The following is a 21,574-nucleotide window of genomic DNA, read 5'->3' on the forward strand; positions in this document are numbered from 1 at the left end:
TTTTCATCGCGCACGCTGGTCCGAGATGAGAGAGAAAGCGCTTAAAGCGTGCGGAAAATCCCTGTAACTGTGCTCGTACTTGACGGATTCTAAAAATTTTTGCGGCAGTCGATTCGCGAGGCAATAAACTCTTCTAGTGAAGCTATTAGACGGTTACTTGGAAAAGTGTTGCAGGACCCCTTTAAGAAACGCTACAATTTTTACTCTGCTTTAGCATTCGTGTGTGGCTAGTGAACTCACCTCTCCGGGATACCTGGCCATATTGATGTCCACGAAGTCGTGCGAGTAGTAAGAAGAAAAGTTGCACGCGTTAACAAGGTGCGCCAAAGAATGGACGACTGGAACCACAAAAGACATGACAGGAGTCAAGACGACGTATGACATTGTAGGAAAAGCACGCTTTCGAGAGGGGCAAAACATGATTAATAAAATAGACACAGCAAGCGGAACGTGGCGGGCAAGAGGAATTCATCATAGAGCAGGTAACGCAAAAAATACGGGGACACCAAAGAGGAACATAAACACCAGACGAGCGCTCTATGATGAATTCTTACAAACTCGCCCAGATTTCCATTCAGTTAAGAGGAAAATAAGCATTCTAGCATGCACACGTAATCAAAACGAGTCAAACTTTCAGAGGAATATCAAATTGAGGCACAACGTCCACACAGGTGAACGAAACTTGTTTTTGCCCATTTTTTGCTCATTCATTGGACTGTTGGCTAAAAAAGAAAGAGCAAGACACATCGTGCATAAGATGAACTGAACCTTCTGCATAATCACTGTGTCTTTCCTTGACCGCGATGTGCTGCGTGTGCCGAGTTCCAAGAGCAACGTTAAAAGTCTTATATTTTTTTTTCTATGAATGAGTACAACTAAAAACGAATTGCGTGTACATTTTAGGCCTACAACTTTATTTTTACGTAAAAATGGAACATGACTAATCGCAGAATAATTGAACATTTAGTTATACGTTAATTAAAAATGATGACTAAACGTTACACAAACCAACCTTCCAGTTCATTTTCTTCCTTTGAATGGAATATCGAGTGCCTCAGAATTATGTTGTGCGAATTTGACACCTTTATACGGCCCATCATAACTAGCTGCTGAAGAGGATATGGATATTTGAAGTTATCCGCAGTGGGTGAGCAAAGAAAATATCCCCCTGCATTCGGACACAAATAATTTCCCTGACGAAATATTTCCTCCAGCTTGGCACGTATCTCCTTCGCTTACGGTTGACGTCGTGCACACAGCAGCGTCTTCATCATTAGACATGGTGGAGGTTAGACATTTCAATTTCGGCCAACTGGATGACTTACAACACTAACATATCTAATTCTCTCGATGTAAAATTGCTTAACTCCTCCTCATGTCACATTAGGTTGTATTATTAATAACAAATGCATATAAGGAGATCTTCGCGTCTCGTGGAGGCGCCGGCTACTTCTTTGCTCTTCGGTGCAGCAGAGGAGGGGTAATCTCGGTAAAATAAATCATGACAAGAGAACTCGTGTTGCCGTGTAACTCACGGTGCCGCGGAAAGTGGCACAAGTGTATAATTCAAATTCGCAAGTCAAAACATTCAAGTACAACGCATCAAAATAATTAAATTATGAAAGGGAAAACAGCACTGAATAAAGTAAAGAAAAAACCCTTTAAATAGCATAATCTACCCCCCCCCCCCTCTCTTCATCTTACCCCACGTATTCGAACCACTTGAACATGCACAGAAAAATAGCAATGAAGACCATGTTGCGAGCAATAATATTGGCAGCTTTCTGACAGCAGAGCTTTCTTTGCATAAAAGGCGTGGGATTCGTATTTCAAGGAACCATGATACGGCTTTTGAACATATTTGAAAAAGCTTGACGATCTGTAAACATGGCATCTGTAACAATGTTGTGCAAGCAGTAGTGAACGCTAAGCGGCAGCAACTTTAGAACACTCTTATTAACGGCTTGCCCTCATGTTTGAAATATCTTCCAAAGCTGCGCAACAAGTGAGCAAAATACAGATTAGGCCATTTTTTTTAATCATCAGGAACGATCTCAGCAGCTACTGTAGGCGAGCGTACAGTTTTAAAATTTTTTGTTTTCCTTACTAGCTCTTTTTTTAACTAGTGTGAGTGTGGCGAGGGGTGCGCGTGACATCGCGTCCTGTCTTTAGTTACGGCTGTCGCCGATGGGACGGAGGGAGCGCGGTTCGTGCCCCGCGGCTCGGATGCGCGATTGCGCCGAGCGTCTTCACTGGAAAAGGGTCGCCTCAAGGTTGAATTCCAGGAACGTCCCGCCAGTGTGCACTTTCGCTTTTGAATGACAATGCGCGTGCAACTACAGCGCGTGTGGCCGCGTTAGATCCGCCGTGAAAAAGCGAATGGTTTACAACGAGGAACAAAGAAACAAAGCAGCGAACAGTATCGTGCAATACGAGCGGACTGAGCGGATGCGTGCGAGCGAAGTGCGTTGTGAATGTCACCTCTCTTTCTGACTGCATCGTAACGCCGTTTTTCGAACGAACTGTGCGCGATTTTCCGCTTACCATTTTTTTTTATTTCCGCCACTGCTAGCACAACAGTACTGAGCGCGACGGTGGCTCACTGGTAACGGCTCTCGGCTGTTGACCCGAAAGGCGCGGGTTCGATCCAGGCCGCGGCGGTCGCATTTCGATGGCCACGAAATGCCAGGGGCGCGTGTACTGTGCGATGTCAGTTCACGCTAAAAAGAACCCCAGGTGTTCGAAGTTACCGGGAAACCCCCACTACGGTGTCTCATGACCTTACTCGCTTTAGCACGTTAAACTTCATAAACCAAACTAACACCTAGCACTGCTCATTTCTAGTTAAATGAAAATGTCTACATTTCAGCAGTGTGTCAGAAATTCCGGGTAAAGATACTTCATACTTACTGTGCTGGTTTCGATCCGTGGTCATGCGCTTAACGTTTTGTTGTTCTCCTGCACTAAAGTGAGGCGTCACGCGACGCGCTACATGCGTGCTGCTTCAAATGCTATCAACACCTCCTACATCTACTGTATCGGCTTAGGTTATGTTAACATTAACGCAGTCTATAATGGACGCTGCATGTTAACACAGTGCATGCATGTTAACAGTCTCTAATGCATATCTCCAAGCGTGCAGCGACGCGTGGCAGTTCAAATAACACGACCGTTTATAACAGTTCCGCACGTTGACGTAACGGTTTCGAAATGCATTGTCCCGCAGCAACGACCACACTGGGCCGCGAAAACACCAGAGTTGTACAACAAGGGACAAAGAAGCTCGCCTTGCCGAAATGGAAAAGAAAGCTGCTTCAACAGTGAGGTACCACCTGGGCATCCGTTTATATACAATTGAATCATTTCATAATGCTTTGCCTCAAGTCATTATTTTTTACACCAATTTGCCACAAGTTATTTAATAATATAAGGTACACTAAGATTTTCCTCTCCGGCAAGTCGTAGCGGGCCGATAAGAGCTCTTCCCTGTCACAAAAATACGCCGACTTTGCAGAATATCGCCAGGACTTATCAATTATACCGGCAGCTCTAAATGTCTGGACATCGTTTGATGGACATCATGCCGCTAATATTTAGAACTATCCCCCCCCCTCGAACAAAAACTGTGTTAGAAAGTGTTTTAATGACTTGTAAATAAGATTTGAAAAATTATATGTGTGAAACATAATAAAGAAAGAAGGGTCTGGAATGCTTCAAAATTGTGCTCTATATGACAGCAACGCAATGACAGCAATGCAATTAAAAAACAACTTTCCAGAATTTCTTATTCATGCGTGCACGCAATGAATGTATCGCGCGCATCATCAGAATATGGCGCAATGAGTGTACAAAAGATTTATCATATAAGTGCGCAAAGGAAACTACTAATGCTTGACGGATGTTAAAAACGGCAGTATTCTTTTTTGCGCTTGCAATTTATTATTTCTTCATTTAAAATACCTTTTCAAGGACCTGCTCATTACTAAAATGACCCGGCAGGGTGTCAGGAACTTTCAGAAGCTAAGCGACCGACAATGTTCTAAAGATTGAAAGCATGCGAATGGTTTCATATTCTGCTCGGGCGCTGGTTTTTTTAGAGCTGAAGAAGCTGCTGTCTGACCAAATTCAGGATAGAGAAATTCTTTTGTTCCCTCATTTTACACAACCGGCCAAAGTGTTTATTGATTCCGCTTATGGAAGATGACCTACCTCGCCGACGCTTAGAGATCCGATAGTGCAGAAGGGTAAAGAAGTGTATCCTTCGCCACGACTGAGTCACGCGTAACGCTCGGAGCGTTTTAAAGTGAATAAATTATTTCATCTCGAGTGCGAATGTACCTGCAGAGGAGATCACTTTCGCACCGATGACGCCATTTATGAAAACTCTGCATTCAAGTTTCAAACGTATGAGAACGCTTCCAATATTCTATTTCATTCATACAAACTACTGATAGAACGAGAGAATGTGTTGCGAGAATGTTTTCTGTTCTGATGCGGAGTGTAAGGATGCGCATGATGCAGTGTCTTTTCCATGGAGTGATACGAGCAGTCCGGATTCGGGAATATCAACGAAATAACATTTTGTTTCTTACACCATCGTTAGGAAGATTTAAATGTGACAGCCTTGGCGTCGATGTGCTAAACACAGACACGCAGGTACAGATATATTGCTTTCGTATCTTCGCTTCAGCTTCTTGAAGTCGTTGCGCTGTCAGCGACGTAGGCATTTGTGCGCTGTAGCGACGTAGGCAGCGACGCTTTCCTATGCCCTTTTCATGCTGTTTGGATCGCTAAGCAGCATTGCGGATTTCTCTAGCTTATTTTTATGTAGCGCGCTGTCGTGGCCGATGACACAAATCAATGGGCCCCAGTGGCGTAGCCGTGCCCCCCCCCCCCCCAATATTTTTTTTCCTATGGCATACAGAGCCCAAAATCACACTTCATCACGTCTGCCTGCCCGGCCCCCACTTAAAATCAACGAGGTGCCCCCCCCCCTTCCCCGAAAAAAATTCTGCCTTTGCCCCTTGCTGGGCCCGGCTACAGCGCCCTCCTTAATCCTGCTTTCCATAATCCTGTCACCAGATTGGATGCCTGCCTACGTCAGAGGGCATATGCGTGAACCCTCCCCCGCCATCTTTTATAAACATGCCGGCGCCGCCCCATCTGGAAAAATTTTACATGACGCGCACATCGCCGCGTCACAAGACTAAGTGTGCCGCTCGCATTTACGTCGTCACGTGAGTGAGTGTGCCGTGATGACGGATACCGGACGTAAGATTTTTCACCTCTTGAGCCAAGAAGGCTTTCGCCTCAAAGGGTTTTGTCACCTTACATAACACAGGTAAAACAGGAGGCGGCCGCTAAGCACAACCAAGAATAAATGTTACAAAACTTCCCGTTAGCGATCGCGGCAAAAGATAATCTTCGGTTTGAGCAAGCTGCCCACTCATATGTTCAATGCCCACACTCGGCTGGCCCACAACGTCTCCGTTTTTCGCGCCGACCACTTACTTATTGCCCACTTTAAGGCTGAAGGAGAGACAAACTAGACTTTTGACAGCGGTGCTGTTTAAGCTTGTCTTATTCGCTTGTCTTCGTGTCTCCATTCTTTGTTCGTGTGTCAGAATGCACTGTAAGCTATAATGAACTATTTATAGTTAAGCTCATTGTAATTTGCCTGTGGGAAACAGAAATGATCATCGGCATGAACCAGCACGCGCTTCCTTCGCCCTCTCCTTCATGGCCATCGTCGTCTTCGTCTGTTGCTTCGCTCCCAAAACATGTGCGGCGATTTCCTCGGCGTGGGATACGATAACCTGATGGGCGAGAAAAAGACTACAGAGAGAGAGAGAGACGAAGAGAGAGAAAGAAAGAAAGAGCGAAAAAGAAACAGAAACATTCTTGGCGAAAAAAATTTCTTGGCGAGGCGGCATTCGAACCCGCGTTCCCACAATCCGAAGGCGAGCATTGTAACCACTCGGCTATCCAGGCACGCTAGCAGAGCATGACATAGCCTTGTGTAGTGTAGTATAGCAAGGGGGCGGGAAAGGGAAGTGAGGGTGAGAAGGAGAGATGTGAGGGTGAAGAGGGGGGAAAGAAGGAGGGAAGAGAGTTAAGCATAGCATGGAAAGAACGAGAAAGAGAGAGTCAGAAAAAGAAGGAAAGAGAGAAAGGCTAAAGAATCGAAGACAGAGATAGAAAAAGATAGAAATAAAGAGGAAGCGAGCGAGAAAGCGACAGAGAGACAGAAAGACAGAAAGAGCCAAAAGAGACAGAGAAAGAGAAAGTGAGGGCGACAAACAAAGAAGAAAATGAGAAAGGGAGGTGAGGGTGAGAAGTAGAGATGTTATCACTAAGTTATGTGATAACCCATGTATTTTCTATGTAACATGAATTTTTTTCTCTATATTTTATTTGGGTAGAGGGACAATGGTCTATTCTTGCTGCTCCGTGTTCATGTTTACCTCTGTCGGTGACAAGTTCAAGGGACCGTGGGCCTCGTCAAGCCGTTTTGTGGCTTTTAGCTCATGGCCCTCAGCATCTGTACTTTTCGGAGTTTGATGATGAAATAATGTTTCTGATTCTGAGGAGGAAAAAGAGGACGGGAGAGAGTAAAGCATAACATAGACAATTTGAGCAAGAGAGAAATATATGTAGAGAGAGAAAGAAAGAGTGAATGACAGATAATGAAAGAGAGAGAAAGAGAGAGAGCGAGAGAACGCGAAGAAATAGGAATAAAAAACACAAACAGCAAGAAAGAGAAAAAATAGGCACAGACAAATAAATATGAAGAAAGACAAAAAAAGACAGAAAAACAGTAAGAGAGAAGAAGAAAGAGAAGCCCGAAGAAAAACAAAGAAGGCCGCCCAGCTCCGCACTTCCTTCAGGCTTGACACCACGAGTGCAAAGCTACCTTAATTTTTTTGTTATTATTTCGCGTGTTACATACGTAATGGCAAAAGAAAAACTAAGAGTGCTACGCAATGTATTTAGCTAAATATGAGAATACTTAACTAAAAATACTTTCTTAGCCTGAAAAAAGCTACCTTAGGTGACCGGTCGTGCTGTTTTATACAATTATATCTCTCGTTATTGGTTTTTGTAGCTCACAGAAACATTGCAATATCGCTTGTCTTAACTAATGCTTTCATGCGTCTATATAAAAAAATGAATGAAAGTTCAAATAGTCTCTTTTTTTATTTTGTTACATTTCTTGTACTTTCGAGTGGATTCTATGGTGTTGTGAAAATATGTGAACGCGCGTGAGGTCTCTTGGTGGTTACGTACTCGTAATTATTATATGTATCTTCGTTCGATGCACAACTAGCTATCGGCTGTAGGTTCAACAAGTTGTGTAACTCCGCGTGTTATACGCCTGTAAATAATGAAATTGACTACAATGTATCCTGAAGGGTTAACTGGATGAATTTTTAAAAATCTCTCATTTCAGTTGCTTTTAAACCGACGCACAATAAATGACTAAATTAATAAAAAAACATCATCGCGACTTCGCGTCCTCAAAGTCTGTTTGTTTCTTAGTATGCGTATGGCTCATTCATTTTTTTTTTCAGAACACATTCACTACTTAAAGTATATTTCTTTTTGTCGAACCTGTTGTGTCACCCACAGCAGGTTCACCCACTTCAAGTCGCACTACCACATGCCCGGACGGCTACTGTTCGAGCCTCGTTCTTTATAGAAAGAGCAAAAGACTGGAACAGCCTCCCGCACGCAATTTCAGTCATTAGCTCATCTGTTTTTTTGGAAGCTGTTGCTAACCCCCGTTCCTAATTTCTTAATTACCACCCCTTATGTAATACTGCCCCTCCAATGGCGTCTTTAATGAAATAAAAGTCAAGCCAAGCTTCCGTTTTGTAAAGTATCCTTGAAACCAAACCAGAGTATTCACACGAGAGCGGACATCGAACGTGCCCGTCAGGATATATTTCTCTATACGTCCTTGAAGCGCTAAGATCGATCACAGAGACGAGACCGTGTGCTCATGCTTTCACGAAGCACGACTCGCACCAGAAGTCGTGCCCTGAGCCATTTTTCCCACGCCAAATCTCCATCAATGGCCACGCCGGTGAGTTTGTTGCACTGACCCCCACGAACTGGGCCACGTTCGTCGTGCATCAGTGCTTTGTAAATGCGTAAATGCTCTCAGGGGGATCTAGGCGACCTCTGATACCAGTGTGAAAAGGTTGACGCACAACGCGAAGGTGCTATCCCAGACGTGAACCCCCGAAAGTGATATATATATATATATATATATATATATATATATATATATATATATATATATATATATATATATATATATATATATAGTCATTACGGTCGTTACCGCAGAAAGTTGGGGCGGATCAAAACTGTAGTGATCGGATATTTGCGGTGCTAATGCAGAAATAGTGTTTAAATAAAAGAAACGGGACAGTGCGTAACATATTTTTTGTCTATCTTCTTATTTTTCTTTATGGCTGCGTCATATTTACTAAAATTCAATATTCAGCATTCAGTATTCAATATTTAGTATTCAACTCAGTATTCGATATTTACTAAAAGTTCAGCTTCTACAATCTTCACTAACTCGAAGTAGATTTTGAGTGACTGTTAGATTCGGCGCAGCACTCGCGTACCATACGCTGATCTTAGTGGTATCGTGTGCCCATGTTAAAGCCATCATGCTATGAAGTTGCGCAGTAGAGAAAGTACTTGGGCTGCGTCTATAGGTTTCAAAATCTAGTTGATTTTGCTGATTCATTTAAAAAATTTATTTCACTCCAGTTTATTTCAGCTCAAAAAGTGAAGAACTTCAGGCGACGTTTCGTCGGACATTGAACTGCATTTTAAGCATGTATACCATAGAACTGCGGACAACGTTGTGCATGATGTACAAAGAAGGATCGACTGTGATCTGACAGTTAGACACAATTTACGCTCACGCTTAACACGGCAGAGCAGCACACTGCAAGCCCCAGCTTACAACGGCACTTTGCTACTTTAAGTGTGATTCTGCTTTTGAATGAGGCGATACAATGCGGCATTACTGGTATAATTTGCTCTGACAGGCATCGCTAATATGTGAAGCTGCTCCTCAATGTAAGTGTTGCGTGTAATACTCTGCCCTCGATAATGGTTTATCGGTGCAGAATTTGAACATTTTCCTCAAACTAATAATTTCACTACGGAAAACACGTCGTCGAGCCAGGCCACAGATAATGTTCTTTCAGAAGCCAGGATGTGGCTATTTCGCACAAAGAAATCACAAGGGAAGGGTTAAGCCTTAACCCTTCCCTTGTGATTACTTCGCGCGAAATAGCCACATCCGTGGCTTCTCGAAGAACATGAACCGACTAGCCCAACAACGTGTGCTGCAGATAATAATCCTGTCGCTTTTCAGCCTATAGAAACAAGGCAACTAAGGTTGATACTGCGTTACGTTCATCTCACGGATTTTGTATTTTGTATTTTTCACGGTATTTTTCACGCTTTTGTGCAAACTTCGAGCAGACAAACATTCCAAGAAATCTACAGAAAGTTTATAGAAAACTACAAAGTTTCTGTAACGTAAACAAGTGTTTTTTTTTAACATGGAAACCTAAATTTCCTTATTCTACTGTGTTGTATGCCGGTTTTGGCCCCACTGAAGTTATCTTCCACTTACTTGAAGTGATGATGATGGTTGCGGCAAAAAGAACATGCAGCCTCACACCTTGGTCCACGCATACCCGCACACACCCATGAAATTTCTGGAAGAAAACACATACGACGTAGTTATTTTTTCTGCTGAAACAAGAAAATGGACGAAAGGGCACGATGTACGAGCAACAAAAAAAAAGAGTGTGAACTTAGGCCTGTGCAGATCTTTTGTCAGCTACTGTCAGATGAAAGAGATAACAAAAAACATAAGCCTTGCATATGCTTGACTAAAGTAAAGCTCCAATATCCTTCAAGAAGCACATAGATGCGATCTTATAAGGAAAATGTTTTGCGTATAAATACACCACGCATTTACAGATTCGTTTTCTAAGCAAAGATCAATAATAATAATATCTGGGGTTTAACGTCCCAAAACCACGACATGATTATGAGAGACGCCGTAGTGGAGAGCTCCGGAAATTTAGATCACCTGGGGTTCTATAACGTGCACCTAAATCTAAACACATGGGCCTCAAACATTTTCGCTTCCTTCGAAACTGCAGACGCTGCTGCCGGGACTCGATCTCGCGACCTTCGTGTCAGCAGTCGTGCGCCATAGCCACTAGACCACCGTGGCGGGCTAAGATCAATTCCACTTACGGAAAAACTTAGAACAATAGACATTACAAAGAAAAGATTGCAGATTTGATGAAAATATTGCTAATCTATTGAGTTTATGTCTTATGCATGTTTACTCTTTTTTTTTCCATTTTGGGAACTTATCATTCCTTCATATACCGAATAGAGGAATGCAGGTATTTTACCGAGTGTGGGTATTTTCTTCGCCATATCATCACTCCAGGCTGATAAGCCGCAGTCGAACAACCTAGCTTCTTTTTTTCTGGATCGCATGCATTGACTAGTGAAAAACGGTCGCATCTTGTTTGTTTTGAAAATTACCAATGCTATTTTTTTAAACGGGAAAGTTGCTGAGAAATTATATCGAGATTTACAATCTACATGCATATGATCGCAAGACGCGACAGGGACGTCACTATTCCAGGTTCACAATGTGTCACTTTTTTGTTCTTTAGTTCGACTTCTATAACTTTTTCTGTGAGTAAAATAACGCGTGCCTGATGACCCCTAGGGTAAGCGGCTAAAGTAAAACATCCTACAGAAATGCGTTGGTATATCTTCACTAAAGTTTTCATCGACAATAAAACAGGAGACGTTCAATGAGCGGTGCGACAGGAAAATATAAGGTTAGCAATAAATATTTTCTGTTATAATCAACAAAGATTTATTTTTTATGACACTGTAATACTCGTGAATGTTATAAGCTCGCAATCTTCTATATAGATTTGAAACGTTGTCCAATGTTTTACAATGGTGTCACGTTAGGCAGTAAGTACTTGGCTGTTTTTTAAGCGAAGTTATGTCAATTTAGTATCACTTCTCTGCCCTAGACTGGAGGCTTTCTTATCGCTCGTCCTTACAGGGGCTTTTAAAGAATGAGTATAAAGCTTCTCAGAAATGGCCTACAGTTTTATATAGTTACAGAACAATGACGACTACAACAGCGGATTTTTCTTACGCATGCTTCTCACGGCCATTGTAAGTACACTTGTTCTATTTTTTATGTTAAAGAGGTTACTTTTTGTTCTTTGCACTGTTCAGATATACATTAGCGCGGTTCGCGATATCTTGCCCGGTTTAAACTTTTAAACAAGCGTGAGAACTTTTTTTTTCGATGTCCGATTCCCGGCCGCGGCGGCCGCACCTGGATGAGGCTGAGATGCAGAAACCCCCACGATTTAGCTGCTCGTTTAAAGAACCCCAGGTGGTGAAAATTAACCTGCAGCCCCATGCGACGGCGTGCCTCCTAATCATATCGCTGCTTTGAAGCGTAAGAGAACATAAATTCTTAGCAATATTAGTGCTCCTCAAAGTCCGAATGAATTGCGAGATGCTGCAGGGCACGACAGAACAAAACCTTTTAATGGCCGCGATACTTCCAGCGAAGGTCATGTGCGCTCACAAAAAGCAACAATGTGTTTGCAGTGGTTTAAGGAGTGTCCTCGCCGTCAGGTCATTTGCCATAAAAAAAAGCAGTCACTCGGTGACCAGGAACGTTACATTTTGCTGAAGTTCCACTATACTGAACACACAGGCTTGCCGTCAGGCATCAATGAATTTCTTCTCAAAATAGCAGCGTTGGTATATCGACGTTAGAGAAAACAAACTTTCCAAACCTCCAGAGAACTCCAAATTCAGCATTCTCCGATTTTTTCCTACCACCGAATAGTGAGGCAAAGTACGTTTCAGCTTTAGATATTGCACTTACCGGGGGCAACCTGGAACTGAGAATCTGTAACAGTGTCCTGCACATTGGAATGAGCACCATGAAGCAACTGAAGTTGATCACTGCCGCTGTTGCTCGGGACAAGCAGAGCCCCACCTGTGCAAAAAAATATTAGGCAAGTTTAGGTGACAGCACCGTACAAATGGCTTCATGCGCACTTGGGACGCTGTCATTTCATATGCAAACAAGACAGAAGTTTAGGGGAAGCGGTAGGTTGGAAGTTACAAGGAGTCGTTGAACAAGAAACGTCACCGAAGCTAACGCTACCACGACGAGAAGGCAAGTGACTGGGTCAAATTTTCGCTCCGGCGACACTCTATTTAAGAAAATGTTCGTATCATTCCATGTATAGCACGAAAAGCACTTCGTATAACAAAAAATTCCGGCAGATCCCATTAACTGTGGGGTTCTATTTCATGCGAAGCAGTCAGCGTATGCCCGATTTTTTGCTTTGAGCCATACTTTACTATTAAGTGGATCGATGTCACTGTTTGAAAGTTTCGTAGTTGCGCAATATCGTGGGCTTCTCACTGTTCTCAGGCATGTCGACTACACTGGCGTGTAAAAGGTAGCTCATGGTCCGACGTAACGTCTGACTTACGGTAGAGCTGAGATGCAAGTTTTATCGCGAACGGTCCGATAATGTGATAGGTAGCGTTCGACAACGTATTGGAGCAACCCTTGGTCCCGTGCAGCGGGTTCGGAATCCTGCAAGCGTCTGAAGCCTCGCCCACTGCGGTAATGTAGCACCACCACGAAGCCCGCCTGTACCCATTTGAAACCGCTGGGTGGGCAGCCGGCCGCGGCGGCTGCATTTTCGATGGAGGCGAAAATGTTTGAGGCCCGTGTACTTAGATTTAGGTGCACGCTAAAGAACCCCAGGTGATCGAAATTTCCGGAGCCCTCCACTACGGCGTCTCTCATAATCATATCGTGGTTTTGGGACGTTAAACCCCAGATATTATTATTAACGTATTCGAGCAACGCTTGAGAATAGATTGCGTCGTCAATGTTTATTACATTGTTATCAAAGCGAGTAGCCAACACTTAAACCACAAGCGGTGTTTTCCCGACACGACGATTGTGATGGGTCTTTTTCCAAAGAATTTTCAAGCACTGGCGCGGCTCTGTGGCAGAAAGCTTGACTGCCGGGTAGAATGCCTGGGTGCGATTCGGGCTTACGGTGTCAATCTCATTACATTGTGTTTTACCGCTTCACAACGCCGTCAATGCCGGCACCGGATTTACTGCGACACGATCTCCGACAGGCACGTCACGTTATTCAGATCGTGGCCTGTGACTCGTGTTCGTATGTATAGATAGATAGATAGATAGATAGATAGATAGATAGATAGATAGATAGATAGATAGATAGATAGATAGATAGATAGATAGATAGATAGATAGATAGATAGATAGATAGATAGATAGATAGATAGATAGATAGATAGATAGATAGATAGAAATTTTCATCGTCAGTAACCGGCAAGCGCTCCCTTCGCCCTCCTTCTTCTTCGTCCTCTGCTTCGCTTCCAGAACACGTGCCCCGATTTGCGTGGCGGGGGAAGTAAAATCTCCGATGTGCGAGAAAACGAGTGCACAGAGAGAAAGAAAGAGTAAGAGATAGAAAGAAAGAGAAATTCTTGGCGGGGCGGGATTCAAGCCCGCGTAACCACGATCCGAAGACGAGCGTCGTAACCACTCGGCTATCTAGGCACGCTAGAAAACCATAGCATAGCCTTGTATTCGCACCTAAAATGAAATTCAGCGGGCGCTGCGAGGCCAGGCAAAGCTAGCAAAGATGGCGGCTGTAAGAAGGTCCAAGTGAGGATTGTTCCTGTTGGAAATACTGCGTTTTTTGGATTGCGATGTCTAAACGCAATGTTTTGTCGAAGGTGAGAGTGTCCTTGCGTATTGAGTACCTGATTTTGGTTGCCGCTAAGGACAAGATCGACGATGAAATAAGTGTTGTTGCTCTGTTCGAGTAAACATCTGGCGTGAATCCGGACGCACAGGAAATCCCAGCGTAGCTACGAAGTGTTTTTCCTGAGCTTGTGATTTCCAATGGCCAATGCTCCTGCACTGAAGGCTTTTTAAAAAAGTGCAAACGCGTATCTGCCGTTCTCGTCCACTGCCAGGTAAGGGTTGCTGCGCTGTCACAGGCCGCGTCAATCAGCAAGGCAGACAAACTGTTCGGCAGTGTTGTCTAGGTATGTGGGCGGACGCACTACGTAGTTGCCAGTGGGCATCTTTTATCAAATGTTGACTGCCTAGAGCATCACGGCGACACGTCAGCATTTTGCGGCAACTGAGTCTGCCGGTTTCCTGTCGATTCCTTGTATATTGTCAAATCCAAGGAATGGAGCGGTGATGGTACATTGCGCGAAATAACAAGATTTCATGTAAAAGAAGATACGGAGAGAAATAATGACTATTAACTGCTGAAAAAAATGATCGCATGAAACTTGTTCACCATTTTCTGCAATGTGCAGAGCCTTATTTATTTGTCTGTATGTGCGTGTGTATGTGTGTGTGTGTGTGTCAGCTCATCCGCATACGTGAGAGCGGAATTTTGGCGCCCGCAATTTTTTCTGCTTACCTGTTGCTACAGCAGTGTATCTTATAGGTAGGTGTAAATTGGCCCTTTCATAGCTACCTGAACCCTACGATAAAACATCAGCCAGGCTATACCACGTGCGTGTGCCCACAAATAAAAAAAAATCGAGCGCACAACATCTAAAGAGCAAGGCTCAAAGCTACTATACGTCCTAATCTAGCAAACATCTCTTGCCTTGACGCCACGCACCAAGCACGCTGACACCAACACTACGATTTCGATATTGTCCGCCGCTGCGTTACAGTGGTTACGGTGCTCGTATGCTGATCCGAAAAACGCGTGTTTGATAACAGTTTCGGCGGTCGCATTTCGATGGAGGTGAAATGCTAGATACACGCACACTGTGCGATTTCAGAACACCAGCTGGTCGAGATTATCAGGAGCCCTCCACTTGGGGGTGTCTCACAGCTTGAGTCGCTTCGTGACGTTCCCATAAATCGATTCCGATTCATTCCAGCTGTGTAATTATCCTTAGGATTCGTTGATGATGTTCGATGAGTGCAACAAATTTTTAGCACAGCGACGCATTACTTGTTCCTGATGTTCCGAGAAGAAACAAAGATCGCCGTAGTAACTTTGCCAATACAAAGGTTGCTTATTTACGCCTCTCTTTGCCGTTCACTCTGAAAACGGAAACTTGTCAAAGGATACCATCCCATCACTCTCACCGAAGTGCATAGCGAGACACTGCAAAACTGCTTCCCAATGCGTTTTTTAGATGCGAAGCAGCTTATGGCGGGGGCTTTATCCGTCCCTCACTCCCGCGTTCCGCGGCGTCCACACCCCACTGCGCATGCGCGTCCCCTCCCCCTGTATCTCCTCTCCTACGCTCCCCTTTCTCTCCTCTAGGAATCCTCTACTCTACGGAGCGGCATGCGCGCCCTCTCCCCCTCTCTCTCCTCTCCCACGCTCACTCTCCCCCACTCTCTCCTCCAGGAATCTTCTACTCTACGGGGCGGTGCGCACGACAGGTGGTGCGACAGCTGCACACTCCGCTGGGGGCGCCACGGTAGTTCCACGGTATGAAAACGACGGAGCGCGCGCGCCTCATTCTCTCTCCTGTGAAGCGCCGCGATGAGCGCTCGGGCCGCTGACGCGAAACGGGAGCGGCGACGTGGCGATCTCGAACTTCGGGCTCGCGAAGCCGCTTTGCTTTAGACATGAATTATTTTGGTGTGCAATTGTCTACCTCTCACTATCAGAGGGAAGCATATACATGAAAAATACAGTGCAACACTAAAAAAGAATGAAAAACACTTCTCTTAGTATAGGTATGGAAATTATAAATATACATGAAAATTTTTCTTAAGTGGCCTGTGTAGTTTCGCACTACAGTATCAAGTATGGCCACAAGCACACACTGAACAGTGTAAATTAAAGGGAAGCATATTGATCACAGATGTACAAGCAGTCATTTTTTATAAAGATACCATTGGACAAACAACTGCAGCGCACAAATAGTACAAAGATGGAACGGAACGACAAGGACGAGCGCTGAGCTGCTAGGTCTGTCCCGATCTTGTGTAATTTTTTGCGCTGCATTTTTTCGCTGATGTGCACCAATACGGCCAACTAGCCACTTGATTATAATCAAGTACCCTTCGATATTTATCTCTTAACGATCTTCTGTCGGAGAGGAAAGCTTTTTCGCTGGGAGCACTTAACTTTAATATCCTAAATCTTCATGAAACATTTGTAAAGCACTAGAACAAAGCTAAAGTTTTTAGCTTTATGAATACTTCCGGAGAGTTTGCACCCAGGTAATCGACAACACTTGAAGAAGCGCGCGGGTCTAGGACTACGTATAACAATGTCGTTCGAGAAAGTGAAGAAATTTAAAGCACACATCTGTGTTAGTTTAATATTTTGGCTCCAATCCATCACGCTGCTGACGCCACAAAGGCCTCAGAACGTCGAGGCTGTTTTGCCCCGACCTGCGGAGAACCTTTTGTTACAAAACAAATTTCTGCATGCGCCACCTAATAACGTGCTTTTATTATAAAGCTTATTACATGTTACCCCGTGTCCATCACTTCGCAATAAAGATGAGCAAGTTTACTCAACCACCTTACGCTCTTTCGTACTCGTTATATAGCCTTTCTTTATAGTTTTGTTACCTGCGCTCGTCATTTTAACTACAAATGACCCTAACATTAGATATCCTTGTGCACAAGGACTGTCGTAGGACGACATGTCGTCACAACTCTAAAAGCAAATAACTAACAAAACAGAATGCGAAACACAACAGGTACGCATTAGCTGCAGCGCAACCACGATACACGGACAAATGAAGACTCACACGAAAGCACACATTGGCGGCGTGCGTATTTCTTACGCGTGAAATTCTTTCGACCACGTATTGAGTTCGCGCTGCAACTAATGTCGAGAAGGGTACCAATATGGGATTGTTGTTTCATCGTATACTGGCTTGTATCATAGCGCGGAAACAAACGAGGTCAAAGCAGAAGTACAGGAAGAACACAAGCGCCAATTTCCAACAAGAAAAGTTAGCGCTTGTGTTCGTCCTGTACATCTTCTTTGCCGTCGTTTGTTTCAGAGCTATGATACAAGCTAGGCAACTAATGTGTTCGTCATCATGAGTCAACAAACCTGCATCACTCTTCTTGTCGACGAAAAACAATGTATTTATCTTGTCAGACGTTAAATGCTAGAGGTGCATCTTGACAACTTGCCCAAACAGAAGCCTTGCTAGAGGTGCAGTATGAGAGTTCAAAGTGAAGACACTAACTCATTTAAAGGTCACAAAGCGATAATAAAAGCATATTGAAAGCCCAGTAACCTTCTACTAGAAAGTCTGAGCAGGTTCATTAATTTTCGCATGTTAATTCTGGCTTCCCGTTTTATGCTACTTGTGTAGATGTTTGAGGCAGGGGCGTAGCCAGAAACTTTTCTGGGGGGTTCAACCATACATATGTATGTTCGTGCGTGCGTTTGTATGTGTACGTGTATATATACGCAAGTAAAATTGAAAATTTTCGGGAGATTTTTAACCTACCCCCCCCCCCCCCCCCCCCTGGCTACGGCCCTGGTTAGAGGCATTTCTGCTCTCTGCCTCATGCTAAATTTTTGGCAAGTGCAGACGAGGCTACCATTAGCAATGCATGAAGTGCCTGACTTTGAAACTTGGCGATGTCTTTAAAAGCTGTCTTTTATTAGAGCATGTGTTGTGTTCTCCATTGAAGTTGTCTTCACTTCGCGCTATCAGTAGTACGACGAAGAATAAAACATTACACCATCTCCCGCTAAAGGGAGCCATGTGTGGATGCGAAGCAGCGGGGAGATGGCTAGCTTGAGCGGGAGATGGTGCGATTTTTTTCTTGCGTTCTCGAGCCTGTGCCTTCCTCTGGCGTAGAATCAGCACTGCCTTCCAGTCTCCATCCAGCTCCCGCTGCATGGAACTGCCGGCGTCCGAGGTATTCGACTCCCGCAAAGTCGCAAGGCCATGTGCGTCTGCCTCTCTGCAGTCCATGCCATTGGTGTCGTCGTGGGATTCTTCAGCGAGGGAAGGAGAGCACGAGTGCCCCGCGTATATAGCCACAGGAGCAGAGGCGGCCATCGGCCGCTCGTGCCACGTCAAGACGCCGGAGGCGTCGCTGCTCCCTACTCGTCGCAGGAGGAAGGAGAGCACGAGCGCCCCGCGCTTAGATCTACAGAACCAGAGGCGGCCAGCGGCCGCTCGTGCGACGTCAAGATGCCGGAGGCGTCGCTGCTGCCTACTCGTCCCAAGAGAAAATGAGGCGCGCGGGATGGGGATGGGAGAGGGGGAGCGGAGAGGAGGTATGTGGAGAGGGTTCGCGCATGCGCAGTAAGGGTGGTCTCACTGCACACCACCACCGCCACCGGATTGAGCTCCGCCATAAGATGCTTCGCATCTAAAACTTACCCCGAGTATTTGGCGTAAGTAGAAGTGCTTCTCTTCGTATTTGTACGTGCAGTAGGTGGCGAAAAATATGGCCGTGACAGCGCCTACCCATGCGACCTGCAATGAAAAAAAAAAGAATCTTTTAGAAACCAATCGGCATTTTCGCGGGAAAGAGTTCGTGGTATAAGAAGTGCGTATATATAGAGAATCACAATAACATGAATGATTTTTCCATGATTTAAATAGTGCAACGAACAGTACACCAGAAGGGCCTCGGTTCACTTTCTTCCAAGGCCAATGTCTTCAAAAAAAAAACAAGGCAAGTTACACGCATTAGACGTATCCGCATGACACTTTATTTATTCTTTTTTCTCGCAGACATATGTTCTGTATGCTTTTTTTAAATACCTCTTCTAACTCCTTGTGATTTACAATATTTAAAGTGTCTAAATTACATTACTGCTGCTTGTTTATTTTGATCGCAAGAATTGTCGTGTTGTACTGTTATTACGTTCGTGAGTTATATGGTCTTCCTAATATGCCCCCGTTACCTTATGATACTGCAACACTGTTTTGGATAAGCGTTGTTCTTTATAATATATCTTGGAATTTTTCATGGCTATATTATCCTGTGAGTGATATGTAATGTCATGTCGAGTGCATCCGGCTGCTACTTATACAGTCACCTTGCATTCACTGTGAAAATCGAAGCGTCATGGGCAGTATCGCAGAAAATATATGTTTGTTTGTCTTTTCCACAACAGGGAAATTACAAACATCGCAACGTCAGACTTTCAAAACGGCAAGGTACATGTGGCCTATTACAAATGGCTCATATTACAAGCTGTTGCGTCAAAGCTAGTGTTGGGTGATTCCACGTAAAATCGAACAATCGATGGATGGTCGACCTCTCAAATTTATTTCAAAATTTTATATATTATTGCCTGATGAGTGGAAAGAAGAGATCCGAAATTTGTTTTGCCGCCAAAACTTTTTTCGAAGCACAGGAAATCAATAATGACGAAGAGGTGGAGTGGAGCGCTCATCCGCTCTGCTGTTTTGGCCAACGTTCGTTATGAACTGCACAACATATATTAAAGTTAGGTAGCTGAAATTTCTTTAACTAAATATATGCATGTTTTTGCTTCTGCTCAGGTATTTTTAGTTTTGATGTGTAGTGTAGATGTTTTTATAAAAAACCTCAAAATTCGACCAGGAAACGTTATTTTCTTTACTTTGAAGGTCTTTATCTCGAAAAATCCTTGTAGCAGAGCGACAAAAATTGCGCATTAAGTTCTTCGCATGCTTATCTACCACACTGCCGAATCTCATATTTATATAACTTTTCAGTAAAGAGATATGATCGGGCTAAGTTAAAGAAAACACCGGACAATGAAAACTTCTGACGACAATTAAAAAAAAACATTTCTTATATTTCTTAAACTTTGTACACTTATTCTCCTCCACATCAGCTTTCATAATCATTGAAAACATGTTGCATAATGTCGTTGCACTAATAGTTACGACCCCTCCAATGAGACCCTTAAGCAAGGATTGGCAATTCCGACTGCTTGCCCAGCAAGTGTATAAAATGCAGGCAGGATTGAATTGCTTTTTTATTAAAAGGCCAGCAGGTACCGAAAAAGGTGTCGCCGGCACTGAAGACATTATTTTTGAAATTATTTTGCCACTGCAGCGGCCACGAGCGCGGGGCTACCGAGCAGGCGCGCGCACCCGAGATGCTCGTTGTAAGAGACGGTGTAGTGAGAGCTCGTTTTCGCGTCCTCAGACCGATTGAGTTCGAAACAGCAACGCCTCCCCGGTGACTTGAACGCACGTGCACTGGAGCTTCGCTATTCTATCCATGATTCTATCCGCCCTCTGTTCGCATCGCAGCTAGGCGCTGATAACAAGGCGGAGATGGAAGCAAGATGAGAACTCTATAAGGGAGCTATGAGCGCTCGCTTCACGCACGCTGCTGCCAAAGAAACTGCGCTGTGCCAGTTGCGATCAGTGGAAAGCATTAACGTGGCGCTCCAGTGGCAAAGCAAAATTCGGAACGTCAAAAGGAAAGAAAAGCAAAACTATCGGTAACCGGATGCGCTTGTCTACCTTAGATGTCGGCAGCAGACGGCCTGAACTAGCCGCGCGTTCAGAGCGCTGTTCACACTTCATTCGGCGCGGATAGTTCTTGTGCTTTGCTCTTACTCTACTCCTCCTGTGCGTCTCATGGCGAGAAAGTATAGCTCTGAATGAGTGTATTGTGGAGACTACCTTTCGAAGCACAAGAAGCTTAAAGGAGTACTGACACAAATTTTTAAAAATTTCGGATTGTTGCTCTAAATAAAAATACTGTTGTCGAGAAACCTAAAACGACTACTGTGGTGCTTGGGAATGCATCGTATATATTTTAATTAGCGCCACCTTAAAAAGACACTTTCGGTTTAGATATCTAGGGGGTGGCTTCTCAGTGTCGTTTTCATAGCAGTGTGACGTCACGGAGATACAGAAACTCGCGACGTACTAGCCGCAAATCCGTCATCTGCTCGTGGTGCACATGAACAACGATTAGTGAATTGTCGTCCAGTGACCCTGACAGTGATTTCTACGATTTAGGCTGCATGCAGGACGCAGAACTCGCAAACTCGGGGGAACTGTCTTGGCTCATCGGGATAATGTCCTTGCAGTGGGGCTGGCTTGCAGATGCTCAGCGACGAAAACTTCAAAGTCAAATTATAATATTTTATACGTGTTCTCCGACTGCAGTGTGTGGACAGCGTTGACATTGCACACCAACGAAGCAAAAAATATCCCTTTTGCGATGGCTCAAAATCGTGTCAGTACTCCTTTAATTATTGCAAAGAAGCCAAAATTTCGCAGAGTTACCGACCTAGGCATATACGCTTTGAAGAAACGTTTAACGCCCGAAAGAACAGTGACTGCTAGTGAGACGGACTACTTGTGCTACGCGTGCTTTTGCTACCACTGCAATGAAAGATCTTCACGGAACGCACAGTTCAACGATGACATTCTTATGCCCCCTGAAAAAGAAATCGATGTCATTAAC

At 44.2% G+C, this 21,574-nt stretch overlaps 1 protein-coding gene across 4 annotated transcripts in view; it reads right to left on the minus strand.

The window, feature by feature from the left end:
- LOC119395728 (NADPH oxidase 4) overlaps positions 1-21,574 on the minus strand; it is a 357,853-nt gene that overhangs the window by 46,348 nt on the left and 289,931 nt on the right. Inside the window, exons 2-5 of one of the 4 annotated variants that reach the window (XM_037662740.2) lie at positions 18,529-18,624; positions 11,990-12,103; positions 9,668-9,752; positions 241-338 (exon numbers count right to left, since the gene is read on the minus strand). In XM_037662740.2, coding sequence (XP_037518668.2) covers positions 241-338; positions 9,668-9,752; positions 11,990-12,103; positions 18,529-18,624 — 393 coding nt within the window. The remainder of the gene's footprint in view (positions 1-240; positions 339-9,667; positions 9,753-11,989; positions 12,104-18,528; positions 18,625-21,574) is intronic. The other 3 variants (XM_049416757.1, XM_049416759.1, XM_049416758.1) reach the window with 3 other exon arrangements.

The sequence above is a fragment of the Rhipicephalus sanguineus genome, chromosome 6 (assembly GCF_013339695.2).
Source record: "Rhipicephalus sanguineus isolate Rsan-2018 chromosome 6, BIME_Rsan_1.4, whole genome shotgun sequence".
NCBI classification, from domain to species: Eukaryota; Metazoa; Arthropoda; class Arachnida; order Ixodida; family Ixodidae; genus Rhipicephalus; species Rhipicephalus sanguineus.